Source organism: Melopsittacus undulatus, chromosome 9 (genome assembly GCF_012275295.1).
Source record: "Melopsittacus undulatus isolate bMelUnd1 chromosome 9, bMelUnd1.mat.Z, whole genome shotgun sequence".
Classification (NCBI taxonomy): Eukaryota; Metazoa; Chordata; class Aves; order Psittaciformes; family Psittaculidae; genus Melopsittacus; species Melopsittacus undulatus.
Genome location: NC_047535.1, coordinates 20690179 through 20718095, shown reverse-complemented (window position 1 = coordinate 20718095; position 27917 = coordinate 20690179). Strand labels below are relative to the sequence as shown.

General features: G+C 38.5%; 1 protein-coding gene across 2 annotated transcripts; it reads left to right on the top strand.

The window, feature by feature from the left end:
• Window positions 1-887: 887 nt before the first annotated feature.
• SCG3 (secretogranin III) lies at window positions 888-26522 on the top strand. Of its 2 annotated transcripts, none has more exons than XM_013128239.3 (12): window positions 888-1048; window positions 1740-1792; window positions 2315-2360; window positions 2454-2669; window positions 3717-3859; window positions 4848-5009; window positions 5653-5830; window positions 7573-7689; window positions 18923-19006; window positions 19593-19721; window positions 21723-21791; window positions 25965-26522. In XM_013128239.3, exons 1-12 carry the CDS (start codon window positions 964-966, stop codon window positions 26081-26083), a joined length of 1401 nt encoding a protein of 466 aa, XP_012983693.1. In that variant the 5' UTR covers window positions 888-963; the 3' UTR covers window positions 26084-26522. The 2 variants fall into 2 exon arrangements, with proteins under 2 accessions (XP_012983693.1, XP_005145945.1); XM_005145888.3 differs by having other exon boundaries at window positions 21723-21803.
• Window positions 26523-27917: the final 1395 nt, after the last annotated feature.

Sequence of the window (27917 nt, the reverse complement as noted above, 5' to 3'; positions counted from 1 at the left end):
TAGCAAGTATTGAGACTTCTGATGTTGAAGTATTTTCAGTTGACCCCTGCACATATGCATCTATCACTGCAAAATAATGAGGTCTTTTTTGAAGAAAACCCACTGTCATCTCCCGTTTTGGAAGCCGATCCTATCGTGCTGAAAACAGCTCCTGCTGCAATCCTTTGTTCTGCCACAAAACGCTGAAAATGTCTGCTCATCTCTAAGGAATCTGTTGATGCTCTGTGTCTGCAAGGGCTAAATTTTAATTTATGAACCTGTTCAGAATTAGCTGACATGCTTGTGGCCATCTCTGCTACTGCTTAGTTTTAATTCTATATTTTGAAGAGCGAGATCCTCTCTATAGGAAAAGCACCCGTCGATGGATGTGCCTTTGCCGGGGGAAGGTCTGGGCTAGATGTACGTGATCCCCGGGCCCCTCTGCAAGCCGCATTGCACTTCCGCAGCTCGGGAGGCGTGCGCACAAGGCCTCCCCGCGCCGGCCACAGCTTCCCCGCAGAGCTGCTACCAGAGCGGCTGCGGCCTCCAGCTCCGCACCGCAGCTCCGCACCGCAGCGCAGCACCACCCCTGGTGGCCCTGCACCCGCAGGCGGCGGGGCACACCGCGGAGGTTCCGGTCCCTCTCCCCCGGGAGCGGGAGCGCCGGGGTAGCGGGCGCGGAGCGGGGCGCGCATGCTCCGCCTTCCCTCGTCTCCTCCCCCCTGCCCGGGGCTGGCGCGGGGACGGTCTCGACCATTTCTGCGGCCGCGGTGACGCGGGGCAGAGCGCGGTGGCCGGCTGTGCTCTGCTGCGCTCTCCGGCTTCAGCACCGCACCGCTGGACAGCGCCCGCCGGGCAGCGGCTGCGCTACCCTGCGCTGCGCTGCGCTGAGAGCCCGCCGGGGCGGTGCGGGCAGGAACCACGCGGGCAGCGGTCCCAGCTCCGCTCCAGGCTCGCCCTCCGAGAGGGCTGGGCGGCAGCAAGATGTTCTTCAAGCTGGCCGTCGTGGTGCAGGTGCTGTCGCTGCTGGCAAGCCGGGCGCACTGCTTCCCGAAGCCCGGAGGCAAAGGTAAGCGCCTTCCTTAACACATTTTCTCCATTTTCTATGAATGGGGAAAGTTTCTCGGGGTACAGATAAAGTAAAAACTTTCCTTCCACTTGACTAAAAGCAATTAGATCCCAAAGAAACAATATTACTGGTGCAAGACACTGGACCATTGAAGTTGCAGTCTAATAAGGAAGTGAAGAGATAGGTGCTGGTAGAGGGAAAAGCTCTGAATTGTTTCAGTCTTTTCCAAGAGATGTTTTCAGCCATTCCACAGCAGTTTCTGCACAAAGTCTCTCACTCCAGTCTCCCCTGGTATGCTGGATGTAAGAGATTTTTAATCTCTTGGTTGTGTCAATCCGATTATTGCTATTTTAGTCTATCTTTTACATCATTCCTCCCCCCCTTTTCTTTTTTTTACTAGTTTTCTTATCAGAAAGAGGTTACTAAGTCTATATTTCTATTTGTACTATGTCTTTTGCAGAACCTCTCCTTCTGCCCCAAACAATCATGCTTTATTTAAATGTTTGACTTTTTTATTTTCTCATTCTTCTAGGAACACTGATTTTTTATTTGTTTTACATGAAGTAGCAGTTGGCATCAGATTTAAGATTGTGTTTTATGAGAGAAAACTAGAAGAAAAAACATGCTGTCCTTTTGTAGTTGCATGCATCATATAAATGAGTGTATATATGTGTGTGGTTTTTTATTCTAGATAAAGCTATACACAACAGACAATTAAGTGTAGAAAGACCTCTGGAGGAACAGGTAAGTGAAATAAAAATTATTTACAATGTTTTTTGGTTTAGGTATTTCCATAATGTTTTGAGCCTTCAGGTACCAGATCCATGAATTATCCTAAAGGCTTAACAAATGAGTTAATAGATTTGCCAGTAAAGTAAATATTGATGGGCTTTGATGCAAAATAGAGAACTGGCACAGAGTTTTACTGTCCAGCATTCCAAAAGCAGGTTGTCAGCTCCAGCAGCTCACAGGTGTATTGCCCTTTTGTATTGACTTTCTATGGGAATATAGCAGGAGCTTTAATTGAAGTGGGAAAATGTAACGGACATTTATCTTTAAATGGAAAGCCCATCACAGCTGTCCAATTATGAACAAAGGGTGTGATGGAACTGACAAAATGTGCGAAGCGCTAAATCATGTTCTACTTATTAAGGCAAACTTCTTACTAAGAGTGAAGATCAGGCATTAAGACTTCTGCTGATATTGATAAATTAAGAGATCCTTCTGCCTGTTTGTTGTTTTACTTGTTTTATCTTTGTATATCAGATAGCTGAAGCTGAGGCAGACAAGAATAGGAAGATAGCTCCCACAGGTAAAACATCTTTCCAATATTCTTTCCAATATTTATAATGGATTCAAAGAGGTGTAAGATTTTATGTCATGTGTGCATCGATATATTTTCCAGAAAATAAGCCAGAGTTCAGGAATTATTCCTTTGTCGATGACCTGAATCTGCTAAAATCAGTAGCAGAAAGAGAGAGGAATGAAAAGGAGAGGGAGTCAATTAGAAGCTCTTTGTATGAACAGCAACTGGCCATGGATGATGCAGACTCCACCAAGAACCGCAGGCTTGTGGATGACTATGACTCCACTAAAAGTGGGCAGGATTATAAATTCCAAGGTATTCTGTAATTATCTTTTGGTGAACTTTAGGTTAGACTTCTCTTGCAGTCTGATTGCAGTCATGAATTTTTCACTCACCTTTGTTACTGGAATGCAGTTTTGATTACTTCCAGTAGTGGAACCTTGTCATACTAGAATTAGGTTTTGAAACACAAGACAAAAGAATTGCTGTTGATTTTCAGAGTTTTCTTCTGTGGAGTAAAACCCAACTGTGTAATTTGTGTTATGTTTTTTTCAGCAATTTAGATTTGATGAAAGGAAAATAGGACATGCTTTTAAATGAAAATATATTTATTCTGGCTTAAAAGGAAGATCCACTTTTATATAGAGCTAAATCACATATATTTGTTCCAAGTGTTCTGTGCAATGCTAGATAATTCTCTTCATCACAAAACTAAAAGTTACCAAAGGCCAAAGAACACTTGCTTTTACTACAGGAGTAGTTAATTGACTTGTAGTTTAAGTGAGCCCTCTGAGAGCTGTGAGCAGTGTTTAGCTCAGGATCTTCTTAATTATATCAAAGTATGCTGATCACAGACCAAGGTTTCCTCATTATATTCACTTTCCCATTAGTCATGATGTTATTATTTGCTATAAGTAATGATTACATAATTAAAATTTCATTTGCTGAAATCCAGACAAGGAGATAGTATGCTGTTTTGTCATGATCAGTTTTTGTCTAAGTGGCTATACAATGGAAGCTGATACCAGGAAGGTGCATGTAAGCAGATATGTGAGCAGTATTCTCTCATTCTTACATTCTTTTTCTATAAGCAGGGGAATATGCTCCCCACATTCATCTTTGCTCTTCCAAAAGAACAAGTCAGAAAGGCATTTTTCAGGTGTGGAAAATGGACAGAAAGAACTTTTTAGCGGGAGCAATGTAATGGGTTCTAAAGTGTGTATCAAAGTATATTCCTAATGTGTCTAAAAAGTGTTGGTTTGCTCTGAAGAGGAAAAGACGTGGGCAAATATTTCTTTTACAAGATGTCTAATCCAAATGAGTTAGGACACTCAGCACACAGTTAAACTGTAATCCTTTCAGATGATCCAGATGGTCTCCATCAATTAGATGGCACTCCTTTGACTGCTGAAGACATTGTACAAAAAATTGCTGCAAGAATTTACGAGGAAAATGATAGAGGAGTGTTTGACAAGATTGTTTCAAAACTTCTAAATCTGGGGCTAGTAAGTATCTTCTTAATACTTCATTTAGCTGGTTTGTGGGTCGGTTTAATGTGCTTTTAAAAAGCAATTGGATGAGCACTGTGTCCTCCTGACTTGAGTGAAAATGAATGAGATTTAGGCTCTAGGCAAGCTTCTTGAGTTATTTGGCCACATTGCAATAATATTGTTGTTCCTGTGATAGCTTTGCAAAAAGATAGGCCAAGCTGTAGAATGTTTCTGATGTTGAGAAAACATTCACTGGCTGTACTCCTCCCATGTCTGCTCTCGTTTTTCCTGTAATTTCTCATTCTCATTGAGATCTTTTGTATTTATAATTTCTTTTGGATGTTTATGGGGATAGGCCTGAGCCTATTCCTATTCACCTACTAATTATTGTCATCAACAAGCATATAATGGTGCTGATTAGCTGGAGCTACATATCTCATTGTTACTGATTTTTAGCAAGACTGAGTTTGTCTCCCACCTCTAGATGTCTCAATGGTTTTAGCCACTGCAGTATGGGATCCTTATAGTTTCAAATACAAACTTTATCTTTCCTGCAATAGATTTTGCAAGTAGCTGTTGCATGCTGAATCCCACTGATATGTTGCAGAAAATACATATTTATACATGCACACAAGTATATACACATGTATACTGCACTTGCAGCTCCATCTTTCGAGCTGGACTCTTAACAAGTGTGTCAAGCCCTATACTGCTTCGCTTTCCTACTGGAGGCTGTATGGGTAGGTGGGTATTTTTTATGTATACCCACGTATTACATGTGTGTTTGTATATGTGTATATATATCTGTATAAGAATATAGACATGTATATATCTATATGTATAAACATATCCGTCAGTTAATGTATTAACCTAACTTGTCTGTGCTTAGCTTTGAAGCAAACATATTTGAAGCAACCTATTTACAAAGCTCAAGTTTCATATCGACAATAAATCTAGGAAAACCACAACATTATATAAGTACTCTGCACAAATGTTTTAACAGATCACAGAGAGTCAGGCCTATACCCTGGAAGATGAAGTAGCAGAGGTTTTGCAGCAGCTAATTGCAAATGAAGCGAAGGACCGTGAGAAGGAGTCTGAAGATTTTGATTACCCTCCAAGCAGAGCAGAGAGTGATACAAAAGAGAAGCAACAGGAAAGAATGGTAACTTCTTAGCTAATTATTTTGATTCATCTGCCAAACATACAAGCAGACCAATACACTGCTTTGCTTAAGGGAAAAATTAGTTCAGTTTGGAAACAAAGGTGTTTTTAAAGAAATTCCATTAGGGAGAAAAATGAATTGTGAGAGAGAGAGAATGCAAAATTGAAATAACTTTGAGCAAATAGTATAGTCTTCACCTCATAATTAGGAGAATGTTGGCATCAGATGCTGGTACTATTTCATAGAATCATAGAATAGTTAGGGTTGGAAAGGACCTTAAGATCATCTAGTTCCAACCCCCCTGCCATGGGCAGGGACACCTCACACTAAACCATATCACCCAAGGCTTCATCCAACCTGGCCTTGAACACTGCCAGGGATGGAGCATTCACAACCTCCCTGAGCAACCCATTCCAGTACCTCACCACCCTAACAGGAAAGAATTTCTTCCTTATATCCAATCTAAACCTCTGCTGTTTAAGTTTCAACCTGTTACCCCTTGTCCTGTCACTACAGTCCCTAATGAATAGTCCCTCCCCAGCATCCCTGTAGGCCCCCTTCAAATACTGGAAGGCTGCTCTATTAACTCTATCACCAAAAGCAATGTGCTTATAGATACTATTTTTTTATGTCTTTTATGGAGATACCAAGCAAAACTGATCAGGATAGTTTCATTAATGGAGAAATCGATGATACACTGGATAACACATGGTCATCATCTAATATCTTGGAAAGAAGAAATGAGCTGCCCTCTGAAGATAAATTTGAAGACCTCCAATATTTTCCAAACTTTTATGCACTATTAAAAAGCCTCAACTCAGGTGAGCTCATTGTGTGTTTACAGGAATAATTAGGAAAAAAGAAAATCTGCATTTTCTCTGTTTTGTTATCATGCTTTCCCTTCCCCACAGCTGCTCTAGTTGCCAAAAGACCATGTGCTTTAAAAGCATTGTCTAAGATGCACAGCAGAAATTAATGATTAGTAGCAGTAATTAATGATTAGTGAGTATGGCAAAACACTGGGAAGAACAGCACTCACACCTGCAAACTGTGTGACCTAGGTAGCCCTTCCCATCTTGTGCTGTAAGATTCAGGAGTCCTGAATTCTTTCCCATAACAGCTTGATGGAAAAGCTGGCAAATTGTTTTCTCCAGAGAACTTTCCAGTAACATCCGTGTTTTCTAAGCCAACAGAGATACGAGTAAGCCACAGTAGAATTCTCCCAGTGATGGTACCAGTAAATGAGTCTGAGCCACCCAGCCTTTTCACAAACCACAGATTTGTTGTTTATTGCAAGAAAGCCTTGCATGTCTCTTCCTATTCCGGTGCTAGACATCATTGCCTTCCAGTTATTCCAGGCAAGATTGTGGCACCTCGCCACAGCCCCTTTGTCAGCATGCTCTGCCACACACCCACTCTCACCCTCTGCAGCCAGCGTATCTCTACTCTTTCCAGCACAGTCAGCAACAATTTATTCTGTAGATTCCTTGTCCTGCAGGAGCCTTGATCTTGCTTCAAACTGTCCTCATAAACACCTGAGTGGAGAGCTAGAACCTGAGGGCATGTTTTGCTCAAATCCATTCTACAAACTTCATATTCTTCTTCCTGTTCTTTGCATTTTCCCATAGCAGTTCTGTATGCTTGTTCTTTCTCTTTTTCTACTCACAAAGCAGAAAGGCATTTTGGGTATAACAGATTATCAGGCAAATCAAACCAGGTCGCACTAGCTGCACACCTCTGCCTGTCTCCTGCTTTATGCTGTTCACCTGCTGGCTTGCATCATGCTGGAGGGCAAGGGATTCAATCCAATTGCATCCTACAGATATTTGTTAAATTGCAGGCAGCAATAAAAAACCTGCTGAGCAGCTCTCTAAAGGGGCTGACCCTCAGCAAGGCTGGGAGTATGTTTCTGACTGTCCCTGCCTGACAGTGTTCCCTGGCGCTGTTGGGTCCTTCAGCAACAAGCTGGGGTGCAGGAAGAGCTTGTGTAAACTGTGTGATGGGGGAATTTCATGCTGTTAATGCAGAAAGAGAGTCATATTGTTCAGCAGATAAACACAATGGAAAAAGAAATCTAATAAACAATGGTTGTGAAGATAGAGATATGTATGGGCAAGAAATACTGATTTTTATAATGAAAAATCATTCTTTGTATCCCATTCTCAAGTCAGGATCCTTCCAACCATGCAATATTATGTTTTCCCAGTACCTAAGCCATGGTATTGTGTATGCTAACAATCTCATTTGAGATACTTTGTATTTTTGTAATTGAACTCGTGGATCTCTGAGAGAGAAAAGATCTCTGAGCTATCTTCCTCAATACAGAACCTATATGTGCCCTCTGATCAGCAATTTGAACTCTCTCAAGTCACTTCATCTCAGCTGTACTTTGCAGGAGCAGTTTAAAAGGAAACTTATATAGGAGCTCTCTTTGCTAATCAGCACAGCATTTTACTTTAGTGAGTAGGTAATTTTTTATGCATTAAGTTTGTGAAGAATCTGCAGAATTGAGTTTTCCAAGTTACCTGAAGTCTGAGTAGTTTTGCTTTACCTCCTCATGTAGATGCAGAGGCAAAAGAGAAAGAGACCTTGATAACTATTATGAAAACCCTGATTGATTTTGTGAAGATGATGGTTAAATACGGAACAATCACACCAGAAGAAGGGGTTTCCTATCTGGGTGAGAGCACATGCTTTATGCAACAGTGTTATTAATATTATGTTCTTATTTTATCAATAGTGGTAATCATCTTTTATTTTTTTGCTTTTATGAATCCTGTTTTAGACTTGTTAATTCAAAATGTTAAAGCTGTACTTGGAAATGACTCATCATTCATTATAGCAATGTTGAATTCCAAACTGCTTTAATATTTCCATCAGATGAAGGAAAGGTTATTTATCAGACATGTATTCAGAAGATTATTCCACTTTCACACCTGTGAAGCACACTTGATTTCAATGGCTTTAATGTGATTAGTGTTTTGCTCAGTTATATTGATGTGGATCAGGTACCTGCATTTTCTGAAAAGATTCCAGCACTTCAGTACCTTTCATGTGTCACTTGTAAGTAGCTACAGTAGATGGGAACTAACGCTAGTCTTCTACCAAATAAAACTCCTCCTGCCCATGGAAAGCATTACATCTTGGCACAGGAGTAGTTTTTGAAGCACTTTCTCCTGGATCTGTTTTAGAGTCTTTGGCTATGCAGATTTTGTGAAATTCCCTGAAGAAGGATGTTGGAACAGCCTGGTGCTGTTCTGTTTTGTTCTGCTTTTTCACACACCTCTCCTGGTTTTTGCAAACTTTTCTGTTAACTGTTGGTAGCCTTTCTAGATAAACAAGCAAAAGCTACAGGAGGGCTCATCTGCATAAGCTCTGCACAAACCTTTTATTTCTCTTAAGTATTCCTGGTCTGGGTTAGCCTGAAAAGGTTTTGTTTACATCAGGGCAATTTCTCAGCTTCATCAATCAGCCCATTACAGAGATGGGACTGGCAGTGATCTTTCACAATTTCTGCTGGCTTGTTTGATATGGGCCATTGCAGATACATGGTTTATCCATGCAACTGTAACTGTTTGGATTATCAATTACTTGGCTGCAAGAAATCCAGTGTATCATAATTCACGTTCAGTTCATGATTGCACCTCTTCTGTAAAGAATTCATTACAGCTCTAACCAAGATTATCCCTTTATTTTCTGTGAGAAGTCCTTGAATTTTACAATGTTTTTACAATTTCTGCTACAGTTCAGTTCTTTACTTCTCTGGTTAACTATACATTTAAAGAAAGATAAAGAAATTATTGGTTACAAGCTCAGTGGTTTCAGTGGCATTCTACAAATGAAGATGATACAACTTGAGCATATATTGCCCTCACTGATAGTCTTGTACCAAAACTTTATAGGCTAAATTCATTCCTGATGCAAGACCACTCAGATAATGGAATTACACTAGGGATACATTTCTTCCTGCTAAAATTCAGGGCAGTTGTTCACATTGGCTTTACTTTGAGTAAATAAATACTGTATCATAGAATCGTATCCCTGGAAATAATTTGCCATGATGACATAGTACGGAAGGCAGGGATTAGGTTCAGAGGTCTGGATTCAGTCTGGATTTAAAGTACGACTATCAACTGATGTATCTAGACTCTGCCTCGCAAATGAGTGATTTATGAAGAGATGGATTTTGTACTCCATCAAAGCAACTTTACTGTAGTGGAAAAAGCTTTCTCATAGGTCTCAAGTTGCCTCTGTGGTGTTCTTTTTTTTAGACTTTAGAAATTGCTTTAAAACTGTCCTTCATTTATTGGACTAAAACTGTCAAAGATTCAAGAACAGCAAGCACTGGAGAATCTTAGCTTCTTGCAGTACCCCTAAGCATGGCAGCAGTTTCACTGCCACCCTTATTCAACTAGAAGTGACATCATAATATACCCAGTAATACTTGAATAGGTACTGTGTTTCTGGTGCAGTTTAGGTTAGGGGATTGATGCCCAGCTGTGTTTATTTATAGCAGATAAAGGAATTAGTATGAATGACTGGCAGAGAGAAGAAACAATTTTTAAAATGGGCAGCTTTTTGCATACTGGGTCTGTGCAGATGGATTATATCCTTTTTCTGTTCTATTACAGTAGGAAGCTGCCTAAATTACTTTTCCCCACTCTGTGGCTGAAGCCATGCATAAGCTATGTCCCTGAATTATGCATTCAAAATAATAAATCATTTACTCAATCAAGTCACAAGCTTTTTTGCCTCTTGCACAGATGCAGAGACAGTGACTTTGAATGCATATACCAGTAACAGCTGGTTTGGGATTTGGAAACCACAGTATTATGTCATCATCATTGTATCCTACTCTAGGGGAAAGTATCTTGCTGCTGCAGTGAATTATTTTATTAGATTTAGCTTTAAGTTACAAAGGATCTAGCTGCAGCATGGTGCAAAAAAAACACACATGCACATACATACAAATGCAAGAAGGGGGAAGTTCATGTTTTAATATACATATTCAATATTAAATAGAAATTTGAAATCTTTCCATATGCTAAATATGTAACTAAGAACCCAGAAAGCAATGAGAAAAAGTACTGCCTACCTTTTATGGTATCTATTCAGAAAGTATAGCTCTGGAAGTATTAAAGACAGGCTGTAACAAATTGATATAAACCATGTTCAGCTGAAATGCATCATATGTGATAATTGCCCTGCTGTGGCAAAATGCCATTATTTTCCATCACTCTTTACTTCATTAACTATAAATGATGTATTTTATTGTACTGGGCACAAATTCTTCTGTGGAGTGAAGGCCTCATGATATATGTCTAGCCTGCTCAAAGGCTTTCAGAAATCCTTCTAGAAAGCCTATCTGCCTTCTGAAGATTGAAAGCTGCTTTAATATCATATTTGCAATTAAATTAATGACATTCTTGGTACAGAAAGCGTAAAGTAATTAATCATATGACACAGGATCTCGATTACACAGGTGTCTTATTAATTAGATCCAACTGTGGTATCAGCTTACCCACCTATGGGTTGGTTGTCAGCATTCAGCAAATGCTGCCCAAACAGCTGTACTCTCTTTGCTTGCTGCAGCCTGCCGGAGGCACTGGCTGTTATCACTGAACAGGCTGAATATTAGGAGGGACTTAGGGTAGCTATTGAAACAATGATTGCTGTTGGCAAGGATGCAGTGACAGAATGGAATGAAAGAGTTGGAATCTCTCCACATAATGACCAGCAAAAAAGCAGGAAGAAACTTTCAGAGAAGTTACGACTGATTCAGCATAAAATATTTCATTATTCATGGTGTTCAGACTGTTTCTGTTGAATAAATAGCTGATACTGTATTTTCCATGCAGAACTGAAGGGGCTCTGTCCTTCATAGTGCTTCAAGAGAAAAAGTGCTTTTCAAGTCACTCACTTTGATTTCAGCAGAGCAGAATAAGGAATGCATTGTGTAGGTACTTTGCTGTTTGAATGTTAGTTTGGGAGTAATACCATACTTTTCTTCATTTTCCTTCTGTCTGCTGAGCAGTGTCATGGTGGAGATTCACTGTGAGAGCTTTTCTAGCAAAGCCATCTATCACAAGGCAGATAAATATTAAGGAAAATATTTGTCAACACCACACAAAGAGGAATTTTTGTGTACTGAGTGCCTTTTCCTACATACATCAGGCTATCTAGCTAATTTTAAAATTAAAGCATACCAGTCCACTACCATCCTGGTAAAAGCTCTGTTTGTAGTAATTATGTAAACTATAGTTTTGTAATACATTTTAATAACATCATTGTCAGCTTAGAAGTAGGAACAAATGGTTCCTGCCAGTTTGTTCAGATGTATTTGTAAATCATATTCCACCAATAAGACCAAAATAATGAGTGATTTTTAGAATCATTCTAGGAAATATTTTTAATTAGAGCCTGGTGGACCATAACTAAAAGAGAGCTTTGGGAGATGCTAGACAAATTCTTAAGAGGCACCACTGTGTAGGTATGGACTATTTGTAAAAAGTACATTGATTATATTCTCCTGCTGTAAGGTGCTTACAAGAGTAGATTTGTAGCAAATATATCTATTGCCACCCCAACCAAATGAAAGTTGTGTTATCCGATGAACTATTACCCTAGAAATGCAAATTACTTATGTGCACATTGTATTCTTGCGTGGAGTTCTCGCTTATTGACTGGTACATGTAGCACAAACTTATGCCATCAGTACTTCTCTCTCTCACAGAAATGCAGAAGCTTCACCATGATACTGCATATTTTATCACATCACATGATTGAGGTTGGTAATTTTGTTTTCAGTTTCTGAATCAGGGCTCTGTATCTTCCAAAACTGAACAAAGTTGGAAAAGAGGCAAAGTGTGGGAAGAAAATTAAGTTTAAGCACTACATAGCTTTGCTCTTTCTGAGGGAGATCCCACTTTTCACCTCCTTGTAGTAGAGAATTTTACTGACTGGAGCCAGTGTACAACACACAGCCCACTGCAGACTGGGTGGGAAGCAAACCCCCCTTTAATTAGGAGGGAAATGGAGAAATTGCTCCAGCTCATCAGCATGCAGTGTTTGAGTCACAGTTGCCTCCCTGCATAGACCAAACCAAAGCCATCTCTCACACCACCTCTCTTTGGCTCTGACTCACTGTCAGAATCCACACTCTCCCCCATGACTGAGTAGGAGATTGTGTTGGTTAGAAATGGACATGAACAGATGCCTCTATTTACCTCTTCTACCACCTCATCATTTGTTCTCCATGGACAATTGGAAAGAAGGCAAACTTAAGGATAGCACTAGCAATAAACTAGGTGCACTAGCGATAGGGAGGTGGATGGTTCATTGGTAAGCTATTGCTGAGGTATATATGCACTCATCAGTTTGTCCTTTCCTAAAGTTACTGTTTCATATTGTTCTACTATAATACTCTCTTTCAGACAGATTGAGGCAGCATAAAATTCCCCCTGTGACTGCAGGGGAAATAGAAGAAGCAGAAAGTCCCCTATTTTAGTGAACATGATTTTTATCATGTCCCTGCCTCTGCATGCTAAGGAATATGTAATTGCTATTTTGTTCTGCCTCTCACATTTGCACTTTGTAGAGCAAATTGCCTCTCACATTTGCACTCCACAGCTTCACTTCTGATCAAGACAGAGCTCTGCAATTTCCTTGGCATAGGCCAGTGCATAGTAAGTGCAATCTGGCCTTTTCTTGGTCAAGGAGGACTTGTTTGAATACTGTCATTAATGCTTGAAGTTCTCATCAGCACAGATGCTACAGGCCAAATATATGATCCTGATGTTTGTTTAGGTAAGAACAGGCATAGAGCCAAAGGTGTGAGGCAAAGAGCAGATCACAGCATGGACTGGCATCACCTTCCCTTACTCACTGTTACCAGAAGCAGATGCTCCCTGACGCAGACCATGTGATTTCAGAGGGGTGAGTGAAGGTGTGGCTAAACCAGTGCCAGAAGCTGCAAGTGTTAAATGGACAGTATCATGTGAACCTTTTGTTCTTTCCTTCATTTTGACATGGGAAATGCAAGGCATGGACAGTATTTCATAATACAGCTAAAACCGAGACGAATTTGCATGAAGGTAAGATAAAAGGATGTGGGGACAGAGAGCATGCAAAGGTCCAAGACTGGAACCTAGGAAGTATGTTAATCACAGACCCCACTGCAACTTTATAGCTTTTCTTTCTGTAGCTCTATCCCATGCCTCACCCATGTCTGTCCCATGCTACTTTTGCCTTGGAATGTTTTGTCGCCCCCATTGCTTAAATCTTATCACCTGTTTTCTCTCATTCAGACTTAGTGCAGAGGAAAAAAATGGGTAGCTATGGTGTGAAAAGTCTATTACAGCTAACCTCCCAAGTCTTAAAAACCAGGACCACCACACACTGCATTAAAGTGGGCATCACCTGAGAGTGGCAGTGAGAGCATGGTATTTCCAGTATCCATACGATCTAAATTTTCTCAGGAGTCTTTCTGGGAGAAATCCAGAGTAGTTTTGTGATGAGAAAAAGAATTAGTAATCCTATTACATGACTATCAAATCATATGTCCAAGAGTCAGAATGAATATATTACAGTTCATTCCTTTGCTTGTCACTATCTACCCTTTATGTTTGCAGCTTTTTCTTGCAAATATATTACCTCTTCTTCCATTTCCCTTCACTGCCTCCTCTATGCTTTCCCAACTGGATACTTTGTAAGAAATCTTCATCTTCATAGTGTCTCTTACTGCTTAGTGCTTGAAAATCTAGGCTTTGCATCCTACCAAATGGCTTGCATTTCTAAAGAAAGGAGGGCAGTGCTTTTATTTTCTCTCACTGTATTTAATAGCTGCATAAAAAATCCCCTTACTTTCTGAATTCAGTATCTCTGTTGACAGCTGAGCACCGAGACCATAAGTTATGATTTGAGATGATGATGTGGGTGCAGGGTAAAGAAGGTGTCACTGAACTTTCAGAATTAAGCTCCATCCCACTCTTGCAGTAGAGGCAGCTGCATGCTGCTTCAGTCCCAAACCATCATGCTTTTAAAGTGCATGCTATCAAAATGTGCACACAGGCCATGTAGCAGCCTCAGAATGGAAAAGGATTAGGAAAGGACTGCACCACACAGCTCTAGGAGACCTGGAGCAATGCAAAGGAAACAGGTTTTAATCTGTTTGCTAAGTGATACTGCTGATGTTTGTATGTCAAATCTCTCTGACCATCTATTTTGCATGCAATGCATTTACAAGTGGTGCCACTACCTTGAGTTTGTCATCCAACATGTCATTCCTCATGGCACCATTGTGAAAAATCTGTCAAACAGGAAGATTCAAAAAGAAAATGCTGTATCTTGTAAGGCAGGGAGTTAGAAAGGAACAGGAGATTTGCAAGCCTGAGACCCATCTGTAATTCCACAATGGAGGGATTTCTCTTGTTCATCACAGTTTAAGCAGCTTATGTGACAAATGGAAGATACATGCATGAGCTAACTAAAGGTCAAACTCTGCTTTTGACTACACTGGTGAAAATCAGTGGATATTGACAGCTCTTGGACCCGCGCTCATGTGAACTAAAAGGAAGATTTGGCCAAAGAAGTAATCAGGTATGCTATTCCCCACAGAGTAGTCACAAGCAAATGCTGTAATGTCCTGAGTTTTGTCACAGATGGAAAAAAGCTTTATGAACTCTTAAGGATCATCTACTGCAGGAGACAGAGCCCTGGGAGAACTGTGCTTTTTTAATGCATGAAATATGTGCATCTCATACAAGCAATCATCAGCACAAAGCTTTCCAGCTGAAGCTTGCTGCAGTGTATGACCTCATTAAACTAATTTTTTTATTTATCATTAAGATTCTCAGGTACCATGATCATCCTTTTTGCTCCTTTAACAAACACAGCCCATCTATGGTGTATGAAAACAGCAGCAAAGCAGGTCTTTCTGTGGAACTTTAAGGACATGAAATCTCAGCTTCAGTGAATTTGATGAGGATAGAATGTGAAATTGCCTCCCGGGTGCAAGACAATTATGCAGACGAAAAAACGGTTTGCAGGAAGATTCACAAGAGTGCAGAAAACACTGTAAATCTGTCTATCTATAGACAGACAGATTGGGCCCTATAGAGAAGGGTCCATTTCAGGCTTCCATTACCAATTTGTAAATGTTTGGATGGGTACGTTGGTTTCTGCCTCTCTAATAAGAACAAAGTAATTTAGTTTGTAATATTTTTTCACAGTGTCTTTTTTCATGGGTTTGAAGGGTGTTACCACAGTGCTTTCTCCCAGAGTACAGATAAGCATTCTGTCTGTATGCAATTCAGATTTTTGGATGCCCAACTCAAAGGACTTACAAGTTTTGAAAACTGCTAGGAATTTGCATTTTCAGCTGCAATTAATAGGATCTATTGGTGTGTAGTGCCTGTAGAATGTGGGATTAGGGAGTCTCAGAATGCCTGCTCAAAATAGGAGCCCTCCTGCAGCATGAATGCTTCAGTGAGTCATCCCAGATAAAAGAGCAAGTTAGAAAGTGAGGCAAGGCAGAAGCCAGATCTTCTGACTCCTGGTGTCTGGTTCCAGTGACGAGATTATAGGGGTCTGCAGAAAGCCAGCAGCCAGAGGAGTGACCTATTTTACCAACGTAGGTCACTTCCATTAGCTCAGTAGTTATTGTTCTGTTGTTTTAATTAGTGCCATTTCAAGTAAGTGGCCAGCTCTGGGGAAAGGTCAGTACTTTTCTAAACTCTTCCTCTGTAAAAGTCGTGTTGCTAGGGAAACGATACCGGAAAAGTAATCAATTCTTGTTAGACCTCCAAATCGGACATGCAGTTGCTTAGCTGCTGGCCAGGCATATCTCAGTTGAGAAGATGACTCACTCCATCAGCCTAACTCAGAGCAAACATTGTTTAGCCCTGGCCTAGCCAAATATGACAGGCACAAACATGTTTTGAAACAATACCAGCTGTTCAAAACAGGTAATTCTAAAGGGGGAGAAAAGGACAATAAATCCTCTTCAGAAACAATTGGTATTCTCTGGTAATATTTTCTCAAAGATACATATGTAGGTACACCACATAATCCCCACAAACATGAACAGGCTTACATAATTAACTCCTCTGTCACACAGAAAATACAGCTGCTTATGAAATCTTGAGATGCATGTTGATGTGCCACCCAGGTTGCAAGATAGTGTCACTATTTCTCCTGTAAAATGCAGTCCTTATTAAAATGACTGTCACAGTAAATTGTCCGTATCTTTAGTGACAAAATAAGCTTTTAAAATAGAATATAGTTGATATATTCAGTCTGGATTTAATGGCAGAGCTTAGATTATTAGTGGTCAACACTGCCATATTATACTTGGTACACAATGTAACTATACAATGCATATGGCTGGAACACATTGCACATTACCATGTTACAGCAGGGGGGCTGAAACTAGATGATCATTAAGGTCCATTCCAACCCAACCATTTTATGATTCTATGAAGTATTATTTATTACGCTTAGATTGAACTCAAATTGTTAGCCAAATAAAAAAGTCAGAATTCCCAATGGTGTTTATAGAAGTAACTGACTAAGGGAGGAGTATAAATCCTATTGCCTTCAGTAGCACGTGCTGTATGTGGATGTGTACAATTTTTAAACACTATCAACATCATAAAAAACATCTAGAAATATTATCAGTATGCAGACATTTAAATCTAAAGATGCCTCAGTGGGTTATAAATCTGTCTTGTGGTGAAGTCTTTGTTTTCTGGTAATACAGTCTTACTGCAGCAGTGCCTAAATGCAGACACTTTCATGACAGGACCTGAAAGGCACTTAGGAATCAATGCACTTATGTATGTGTTGCATTTTAAACACCTAAATAGTCCTATTTTAAAATGCTATTATACTTAAAATTAAGCCTACTTTAATACATTTTGCTGTATTAAGGTCTAAAATCAGTGATACTTTTTAAGTTCTTAGCTGTATAATCTTATTCTAAAAACTGTGCCCCTTGCAACAGAAGGACCCTTATATTCCTGCTGGAATACTAGTATGATACTGGTTCAGGATAAAAAAATAGCATCTTAAGCTCAACTGAAAGAGATGTTTACAGTCCTTTCAATAAGCTTTGGATCAAGTGATTAGTGAGGCATCAATACCACCACTGTAATTCTGGCTTGGTTTTTTCTTCATTAGTCTGTCTGATCCAGCTTGTAACCCAGCCCTGACCTGCTTATATTAGGGCATACGGCAAGTTCAGAATTCACATTAAAAGGACACGTATCAAATGATAAGTTTTCACAAAAAAAGTGATGTAGAATTGTCTGGGTGCAATCAGGCAGGGTGCCAAAAAAAACTGCTTATGTTTACATTGTATGTAAATAACAATACAGAGGACTCAGGCAGACAGGATTATGTGATTTCTGGTCAGATGGCAGGCAGAATTGCTTACAGTGATCTGCCATGGAGAGAGATGTGCTTGCTAAAAAGCTAGTCTTTAGGTTTCAGTGCTGAGTATCTTTCTGATGGAAAAAGATGCTCCTTGTTGATGGATAAAATGTTGGCATTACACAGAAGATACAATCTAAAATATTTTCTTGCCCTATAATATCTATTTTACAACAGTTACCACATCTCATACTCTTTTATCTGTCCATATAGAAAGAATACTGACAACTCAAAACCAAGTTCCTCAAAAATACCCCACCAACATCTATCAAATTTTGGATCCATGTTTAACTGAAGCTTAAAAAAAAAAGCTAACAAAGGGAAAGAAAATTCGACACCATGTCCATAATATGACTGAGGAAAAATGGCATTGTATGATGTTCTGTATTTAGAATTATATAATCAAAAGAACAGTTTGGGTTGGAAAGAACCTCAATATCCTCTAACTCCAACCCCTTGCCATGGGCAGGGACACCTTCCACTAGACCCAGTTGCTCCAAGCCCTGTCCAACGTGTCCTTGAACACTGCCAGGGATGAGGCAGCCACAGCTTCACTGGGCAACCTGTGCCAGTGCATCACCAGCCTCACAGAGAAGAATTTCTTTCTTATATCCAACTTGAACTTCCCCTATGTAAGTTTGAACTCATTACCCTTTGTCCTATCATTACAGTCCCTGATGAAGAAAACATATTTGGAATATTTAGATATTTAGAATAGGTATTTGTGAATATCTATAAAGCATTGTATCACAAGAACCTTTTTCTCCCAACACATAAGCATATAATGCTTACATCTAAAACATCCCTCTTGATAAAAAAGGTACTTTTACTCTCAAATTATTCCTGAAATTTGCATTGACATACATTGTCTAGGCTTCTAGAGCTGTATACATGGCAACAGCTGTCCACTGGGTTTTCAGGTAAATGCTAGACTTCAACTTTGAAAAAATGTGTTTTAGTCAGTTTCATTTACAGATTTATTTCATCTAAATATAATTTTAAACCTTTTATTAGACTTCTTTTTCCAATGAAATCATATCAAATCCAGATAGGTAAGCAGTTTCAGATAATATTTTCCTACCAGGATGAAGCATATATTTCATAGTCTTGTATGCTTTCTGAAGGTTAAACCCTTTCATTGCTGTCATCAGAATAAATTGCTATAGATACTGTTATTTACATTTTGTGACTTATGTGATATAAATTATTAGAATATATATATGCAGATTTTACTGTCTTTATAAATATTGGCTCTACTTGGTGCACCTCTTGTCATGATTTAGTTGTTAATATTTTTTAATAAGATTTACCAAAGTTCCATGTAGCCATTTGTTTGTTCTCTTAGTGCATTCATTCTTCAGAGGCAAGGATGAAGACTTTAGATTTCTCCTTCCCATTCAAAGCAGTGTTGCAGAGAATTTAGTATAGATTCTGGATCATATCTGTTGAAGAATAACTGGGGTTTGTGTTGCCTTGATTTCCAGAAAACTTAGATACAATGATAGCTGAGCAGACAAAGAAGAAGCTTGAGAATCCTTCCACGAAAACCAGACCAAAGCTACCAGCAGGTACTTATTATATAGTTTTCTTTCCTGGATAGCACATCTTTTTAACATATTCAGTTAAAAGCATGCTAATTGCTTTAGAAGCCAGACTACCAGTTTTAAAGATACAGTCCCTCAAGGACCTGTAGCCACAGCTTGGATTCCAAAACACACAAGAGTTATTTTTACTTATCTAATTTTTGAGAAGTATATTAACTGTTCTTCTGTAGAATGCAGACATTACACACATACAAAAGCAAGCGGTATCAATGCTTTTTAAAACTTAAATAATAAAAACCCCAATCTTTGTCAACTTTGGATCTAGCAAATGCCAATTTCTTACTTTTCTCTGCACAAAGTAATGTGCCTTTATGAACTACATATTATTACATTTTAGTCACCTGTGTTCAGCTACTGTTTGTAAAGAGCAGAAGCAGGCATTCCTGTTTCCAAAGATCTGGGGTATAGATGAGCTTTAGAAACCACTCTGAGCCACTCCAGTGAGGTTCTTCTTCAATCATCAGTCAGAATATTTTACTTCCTAGGGATTGTGTTGATGTGATTTAAAAGTGCTTTTAATACATTTGATACAAAATTGCTCTTACTTTAGACAAAAGTAGTGAAGAAGCAGACAGTACGAAAGAAGAAGCAGCTAAAATGGAAAAGGAATATGAAATTTCAAAGGATTCTACAAAAAATGAAGAACAAAATGCAGCAGGAAACAGTGAAAAGCCCAGAGGTACAAAAGAGTCATTGCTTTTGCTACATGTGTACTCTCCAAGTGATCGGAACATTTTCCTACCTTCGGTATTGTTTTTCCATTATGTTAGCATAAATATGTTCAATTTGTGGTTACTGGGGGTCAGCACACCACAGCTTGATTCATAAGTGTACTTATTTGCTGAGTAAGGCCATAATCTTTTATAGAATTCACAGCCTCTTTTGAGAGCAAAATGAAGTGCAGAGATTTTACCCCTTCACATGTGTTTTTTTTCAGTGAAATCAGCTCATCAGGATGTTCAGTATTGAGTAAGCTCACTGATTTCTCTAGTTTGTGTTAGAACAAGCTGTTAATGAAAGGAACTGAAAAGTTCTGCAAAGTGACACAACTTGGCAGAGGCTAAGGGACATCAGCAATTAATATGTTTTGCATAACTTTGAGAACCTATTACAGTAAGTTACTGTCTCAATAAGAAAACTTAGCACAGTGTTACTTTTAGTATCATAGCAAGCATAATGCCATGTGCCATGCTACATTAGATTGTACTAGCTGAAGACTGTCCATGGGGTACAAATCAGCTGCTATCTCTCAAACTAAATCTGCAGAGGACACTGCCTCCTTGCAGTAATGAACTTCTGAAAGAGGATGTTTATTGGTGCAGAAAACTTTTCAGTGTGCTCTTATTGCTAAAGATCCAGCATAAACATCTATATTTTATAGTCCATTTGTTTAAAAAAAATGCTTATAAACTATTTTGTGCTGATGCTGGTTTATGCCTGTACTTTATTTGGATGTATGTTTTCACAGCAACGTGCTCAGTAATGAATTGCAGTAATCAAGGCTACAGTAGATTGTAGTTCATTGGTCACCTGTTTCAGTCCTGTGGGCAATGCAGACATGTAAACTATCAGCCACTCACAGATAGAAGGTGGCTTTTCCAGCAATGGTTATTTAAGCATAAAAAATAGCTCAAGATAGCTCCCTAATTTCACAGTAAAGAAAAACTGTCACCTGCTGGAAGTGATAAATAGCATCTCTTGTCTGAAGAAAATGTGTCTGTTCAGTTTGGTTCAGGTTATTTTCCTTTACTTTCAGAAAAATGTTCTGAAAGCCCAATAGCTTTTAGGAAATTTAAATTGGATCCTTATTTAGTTCATTGTCTCATCATGCAATGCCCTTTGCTCTTTCACAGAGTAACTTACTATAAGGCTAATCCTGTGCTTCCAGATGAAAAATCATGGTATAGACAATATCCATTTACTAATGGCACCAGACATGCATAGTTGGCAGTAGTAGCCTTCTACTACATGCTAATCACACTAGCATTTTTTTTTCCCTGACAAATGTAAGAACATTACATCAATAAAGCTCCAGCCAAGTTAAGAATTCAAAACCCATTAGCTGGAATATTTGCTTAGGAACCTTATTAGGTAATCCTTGAACTAATTCTGTCCTGTGTGCTTTCTGGTTGAAAATAGCCATCACTTTGAAATTTCAGCTATAACAAGGAATTATCATGGTAATTGCAATACATGCTGTATCTCAGTAAATTAGAAATAGCTGTGTTTCAACTTGTCTTTCCGAAATAATCACAATCTTAGATTTGTTATATGTCTTTAGCACTACTCTATGGAGGAGTTTTCTGACAGTTGTACATGAACAGATTCTCAAAGCTCTCAGCCTTATCTAAGTTATTCCTTGCTGTCTTAGCAACTTCATCTTTGCTGAACAATTATGATGATCAAGAAGTTACAGGTTGCTTTTGATCCCCATATGCCTACCACCAAACGCTATGTAGAAAGATCAAAAAAAGCCATGATTCTGAGTTCGTGGATGACTCATCTTGCACAGGCAAAACCTGCTAGCCATCTGTGGGACTTTTGCCTGACTAAGCTTGACAGGACTCAGCTTTTAAACAGAAACCAAGAATAGGTTTAATCTGCGTTTGTTGTGCTCAGTTAAGCAAGCTGCATTATCATTTATCTAAGTGCCCAATTTCTCTCTCACCCTTTCCTCTAGGGAAAGCTGAGGCCTATTTGGAAGCAATCAGGAAGAACATAGAATGGCTAAAAAACCACAACAAACAAGGTAACAAAGAAGGTATGACATTAAAAGCCTTGACATTGGGGTGGGCACCATATACATTATAAAGCATGCAATTTAAACTGTGTTGTGTAAGGCAGCAGTATGCTGTAAGTTAAATAATAATGTGAAACTGTGCTTGTCTAGGTTATAGTGACAATTAGTGGTGTTAAATAATTCAGGTCATGTAAAAGTTAAATCAATGAATGAAAGTAGTAAACTAAGACAAATTTATGTAAACTGGCTTGAACAGCTGCTGGTCACAGAACAGACAGTGACTCGCTAGCTAGAAGTGCTGTTCTGGTAGTCATGGTGGTCTGCTGTCACTGGGAAACAGGACATCAGTTTTGTCTAGTGCTTCATTTCTTAGTTCAATACATCTTTCAACTACCATTTTGTACATGAGATAAATGTATTTTAAATGTCTGGATGTGTCTAGAACAGTGCAGCATATCTGACTAGCACTGTGCATGGTATCACAAAAAGCAACAAGTTTTGTTTCATTACCATAAACAGGTAAGGTACAAATTTATGTCACTAACAGTGTAATACATTGGATTACAGCCCAAATCAACTGTAATGACTTGTTGCTCTCACACAAAGCTGTGTAGAAGCAGAGCAGTGACTGAAGCAGCTGCACAGGGCACATTTAGCAGCTGCTCCACCATCTGACTTTCTCAGAGGCAGGGCTGTGTGACAGCTGGAGGGGGGAGGATTTCCATTTTACTTTTCAGATCTTTCTTTATCCATACCAATCTTGCCCTGAAGATCTTACTTAAAACCAGCCCTCTGTCCCTTCTCATTGCCATTGCCGCATCTTCTGGCATCACCCCCTCTGTAAGTGAAGGTTCCTAGCCAAGGGATCAATCCCTTAGGTACGACTGGGCCTGACAAGAAGGATCCTTGCACCAGCCAAGCAGAGGAGAATCTGAGATGAGATTAGCCCTGGGTAATCTAGCCACCCTTTCTGTGAATTGAACTACATATGAATTACATTTCAGAGATAAGTGCATGCCCACAGCCCAACACATTAATTTGCCTATACAGAAACCTCCTTAACAGGAAGGACCTTCTAAAAATTTTTCCATCTCTAAAATCATTTCCACATCATAGCAGCAATGGCAATTAGCAGCAGCATATCTATTTGCTCAAGAGTTTTCCTGACAATTCTAATACATGTTTCTGTTTACCAATGCACTCATTACAGTAATTAGATCTCAGTCATGTATGATTATTTCTCTGTATCACGCATGGTGACTGAGCAGCTCCTTACTCCTCTTCATAGTAACCTCCCCTCTGCACTGCTGCAGCATGAAAATGGCTGTGACTGCAGATCAATAGCATTTTATGTGCCTGTGAATGCATTAAGATAGATGCTTGGTGTGTAGATGGATTTTCATTTGCACTAAAATATCTTTATTGCCCTCTGGCAATGGAAATGGCCCTGAAAGTAAGTGTAAGTTATGACAGAACTAGAACAGTGTTCTGGCTTTTCTGATACGTGATCTTTATTGTGCATTTCTATGCTTCTTATTTCTGTAAAATGCTAATTCAGGTCTCCTGAGATGATGTTAAAGAAAGTGCAGGCAGGGTAAGCTTATCTAACTGTGAATGCATTGTGCTGCATTTCTTCCGTACAAGATTAGGTGGTATTGATGTGTTCATCAATCATTTTCTCACTTCCCGCTAGCACCTGGGAGATGGTAGGAAAGTGGTTCACAAGAAATTTATGTATTAAAATAGCCAATCTTTTCCACACCTGTTCATGGATTGTTTTACTCACCAAACATACTTGAAGAGCTTTAGGTTTTCCTCAGGCAGGTATTCATAGAAACTTGATTTTGTATGAATTTCAGTAGAAATTGTTGTTCATTCAATGACTGATGACACTGGAAATGTTAACTGGCATTTTGCCAGTTAAAAAAAATATTACTTTCCTGTTAAGTAAGCAAGTAAACTTAGTGGTCTGTATGATTTAATGAGAAACTTGTCAAAAGCCCAGGTTTCAGCCTGATTGGCTTGTGTCCAAAGTCTGTTTTTCATATATACAATCTATAGGCTCTGTGGGCCTGTCCTTAGTATCTCCCAGATGTGGCTTCATCTCTGAAACCAGTGCTCTCTAAAACCACTTCCTCTTCTGTGTAAATTAACATCACTCCCACAAGTAGACACTGGCTGCTGGGTATTCTATTCCAGTTAGTCTCCAAAGAACTTAACTGTGAGTCACCCAGTTAATACATGCAACTAACAGGTTCAGGTTTTTCACAAAATACTTAGGTAGTTTATAGTTTCATGACACTAACAGTAGCCATTTAGGAATGAAAGTAAATTTTATCATTAATTGTAATGGCAAGTGGCTTGTTTTGAATATGCAAATAAGAGCTCACTTCATTTACTATAGCAGTTTTACAGATAAATGTAATGTTGCAGCTGTTGTGGTGAATACAAATCAAAACTGATTTTTCTAATTACTTGTAAAAATTAATAGGTTTTAAATAAGTATTATAAATTAACTGGTATCAGTTAATAGAAAAAAATCCAATTAAATTGCCATGAGATATAAAAATTAGCCAGAATTGGAAAATATCATAATGGTTATAATCTCATAAAATGTGTAGTAATTAAACCTTCACATGTCCACTTAATGATCTAAAATAGTATTTGCAACTCTAAGAAGAAAAATAAGCTTGGAAATGTTAATGCAAATAATGTGGATATTATGTTAATTTAGTGTTTATTCTTCAGTTAATTTCCATTCCATGGTGTCTTTCACTGGAGACTCTCATTCTGTCAACATAAATGAAATCTCCCAGCCTTAATGATAAGTTGCTAGGTACTGTTTGTCTCTGTTACTCAGACAGGATGAAGACCCAAACATCTTCTTCAGTAGTGCTTGTAACAGACCAGACATGAAATGTTAACTCAGATATAGGAAGACACTTCTGCAGGAGTGGGGAGTTATGAATATCAATTTTCTGTATTACTCACTTGAAATTTCCTTATACTGTCATAAAAACGATGGCAAGCATTAATTTGCTTCTTAACATCTTTCTATTTCTACTCAGTTTTGGTCACTCAACTATAAAAAGACAGAAAATCATTATTGCCTGGTTTGCTAAGAATGTATAGTTTGAAAGAAGGTCCTTCTACTTATTGATATATGATTATATACATGGGCCTACATCACAAAATTGGTATTAATATAGTCTGAAGGTTCCATCCATGAAATAAGTAACTTACACTGAAAAAATCAGGATGTATCTATTTTTGTGAAATATATTAGTTCATTTAACTTAGTATCGGCCGTTAAGAGACACAGATGTTTTCCACACTACTAATTTGTGATGCTAACAATTTAATTATTAAATTGTGTAACCAAAACTTACATCATGTTTCTGTGCAAATACACTGGATCTGTTCCCAGAGTTATGACTACACAATAGGTTACCCTTTTATTCAAGATTGCTCTACTGCAGATTTCTTTTCATGGAAAATAGTGATGTTTTCTGGCATAGGAGAAGGCTAGTTAATGCCTACATGCTACATAGCAGCACCCATCTATTGGAAAAGGAGGAAGGACCTCTCAGCACTGTACTGGAGATTGTGAAAGACTAATAAACAAAGGTTGTCAAAGACTACTTTGACCCTGACAGTCTCAGAAAGAATACTCACTGCAGTATTTTTCATGTCAGGATATTATGTTCTGTATCAAGGTAAGCATGTTCTTTATTTTCAGGAAGTTGCTTTAGTGACTTTTCACTACAAATGTTTGTAATAAGTGGGAAATTCACTGGGATTTCTTTAGGAAACAGTCAATTTAATACCCTCTTTTGAATCCATGACAACTGTGAAAATAGGGTTTTAACAACAGTTTTTGCCATGCAGACTAGAACATCAGATCTCTGGACCAGAAAACAGTCTGTCTTTAGCATTTGCCAGCAAGCAATCAACAGCAAGAGATGATTATTCCCTTTCAATATTAAAAGGGCCATGATGTGTAAAAAGACTTTGTGCAGATGGTAGGGTTTTTTTCATTGTTTTCACAAGTTGCACTTGTATTAAATTCTCTTCACGTTGGATAAAGTGCGTTTCTTGGATAAACTTTAGAATTACATTGTTTCTAAGGTGAAGCAGTGTAATGGCAATGACTCACTGTACAAATGAATTCTTATTTTTCAGACTACGATCTTTCAAAGCTGAGAGATTTCATTGACGAGCAGGCTGATGCTTACGTGGACAAGGGCATCCTGGACAAGGAAGAGGCTGATGTAATTAAACGCATATACAGCAGCCTGTAAAAAGCTAGTGGCTGCCAAACATGTAGAAAACTAGGATAGTTTCCCTCACTCCTGGCTCAATGACTTATGATCTGTTAATTTGAGGATATCATTAGAAATGCTCTGTTTACATTCTACCAATAACTTTCTAGACAAATGAAGAGCTGTAGTGCTCTGTACACTAACTGCATACTGTATTTTCCTACACTCACAAATCAACCCTAAATGCCAAATTCTGACACTGAATTTCTATTTGATAGGGCAAATATTTATGTAATGTTCTCTTCGATTTATTTGTGTTTGGTTTACTTTTGTAGATAAACCAATTGTTTGTGATGGAAGGTTCTTATAATGCTACTTCTTTTTGCTCTCACTCCACTAGCTTTCTATAGATGCAACTATGTAAAGGGCATTATTAGAAAATAGTTCATAGTTCTCTAAATAAAATATTTGAAAATAATTCACCTCCTAAGGTTTTCCTTAATCTTAATATTTTATACCCAGAAATATTGGGTTTCAGTTCTCATTTTTCCTTGACCTTTTTCTATTTATTTAGTATTCTGTAACTTGGACTACTGCATCCTTAGCTTACTGATAAATCTTGACACTACACTGCCTTTCCTATTGCAGAGCTGTATTCTCCCCACTGTTCAGCATGTATAAACATTCTCTTTGGTGCACTATTTGATGCTCTTGCATGCATAATTAGTTAAACTCCTGATGTGAATAGTCTGATAACAAATGTAAATAGCCATTATTTCCTTTAAAGCAAAAGGATATAAATGCAATTTTGCACGGGAAGGGGAGTTTGCAACCAGGATGTTTGTAGAAATATGGACCCTGCTTTTCAGAAAGACATAACTTCAAGAACATCATATCTCAGCATCTCTGTTCACTGACTTGTGTTGAACAGTACTGCCTGTTCAACTGTAAATTTTCTTCTTTTGCATATATATATATTATCATTAGCCAAGAATTTGGCAACTCCCAGAGTGAAAGAGGAAGACAAAAATGTCATCCTCCTTCTTTCTCAGCTTACAGAGCTTCTGAAGAATGGTTTATGAGTTCTTTCATATTTAAATGAATGAATAATTTTGTGTATGAAGATCTCATGAAGAAAAAACTACAGGTGAAGAAATTTTTAGGGAAACAAATTTTAAACCGAATTGCAGAAGGTCTACATCTGAGATCCATTCCCTGCAGCAATCATTTGTTTAAATGAACTCCATTTCTGTTCTCTTTACTTAAGAGGTTCTTCATTGATCATTTGAGGTTATCCCTCCTCTAGAAAATTCTTAGAAGATTCTTAGAAAATCTCACAATACCTCCAAGACTGATACAGTCAAAAAATGTTAGCTGGCGCAGAGGTTGGTATCTGCTTGCAAATGAAGGGAGATGCTGACTTATTGCATTGCCCACACAGCACCAAGTTCTGCAAATGTTGAATCATTTTATGTCATCTTCTTCATTTTCTCAGCACAGTTGGAGATTAAGGGATTTGAGCAATGTTTCTTAGCCAACTGAAGTAAACTTTAGAACCCCTACAAAACATAATTATGAACTGAACATTATCAACGGAATATTATTGTTAACTAATACAAAATGAATGTGGTAGCAATAAGGTGTAACATATCTATTTGATACATAAGCCAATTAATGCTTTCTAGCATACAAAAAGTACGTCACTGCCTACTCATACATGTCCTGATATGGATCGGTAAATTGCAGGATTAGTCACTCGTGGCAGTGCCTTTTTTAACAAAAAAAGGTTCATCAAGAAATGTAGTCAATGTAACCTTCCTGTTTGACAAACAGGCCCTTAGAAACTTCAAAAAAAAATTGTTATTTTCAATCA

Bases quoted from the DNA above. Each gene is read 5' to 3' on its own strand.
- SCG3 (XM_005145888.3), top strand. From the start codon at position 964: ATGTTCTTCAAGCTGGCCGTCGTGGTGCAGGTGCTGTCGCTGCTGGCA. The intron at 3,860-4,847 runs GTAAGTATCTTC...ATGTTTTAACAG, and splicing joins AACTTCTAAATCTGGGGCTA to ATCACAGAGAGTCAGGCCTA. The intron at 5,831-7,572 runs GTGAGCTCATTG...CTCCTCATGTAG, and splicing joins ATTAAAAAGCCTCAACTCAG to ATGCAGAGGCAAAAGAGAAA.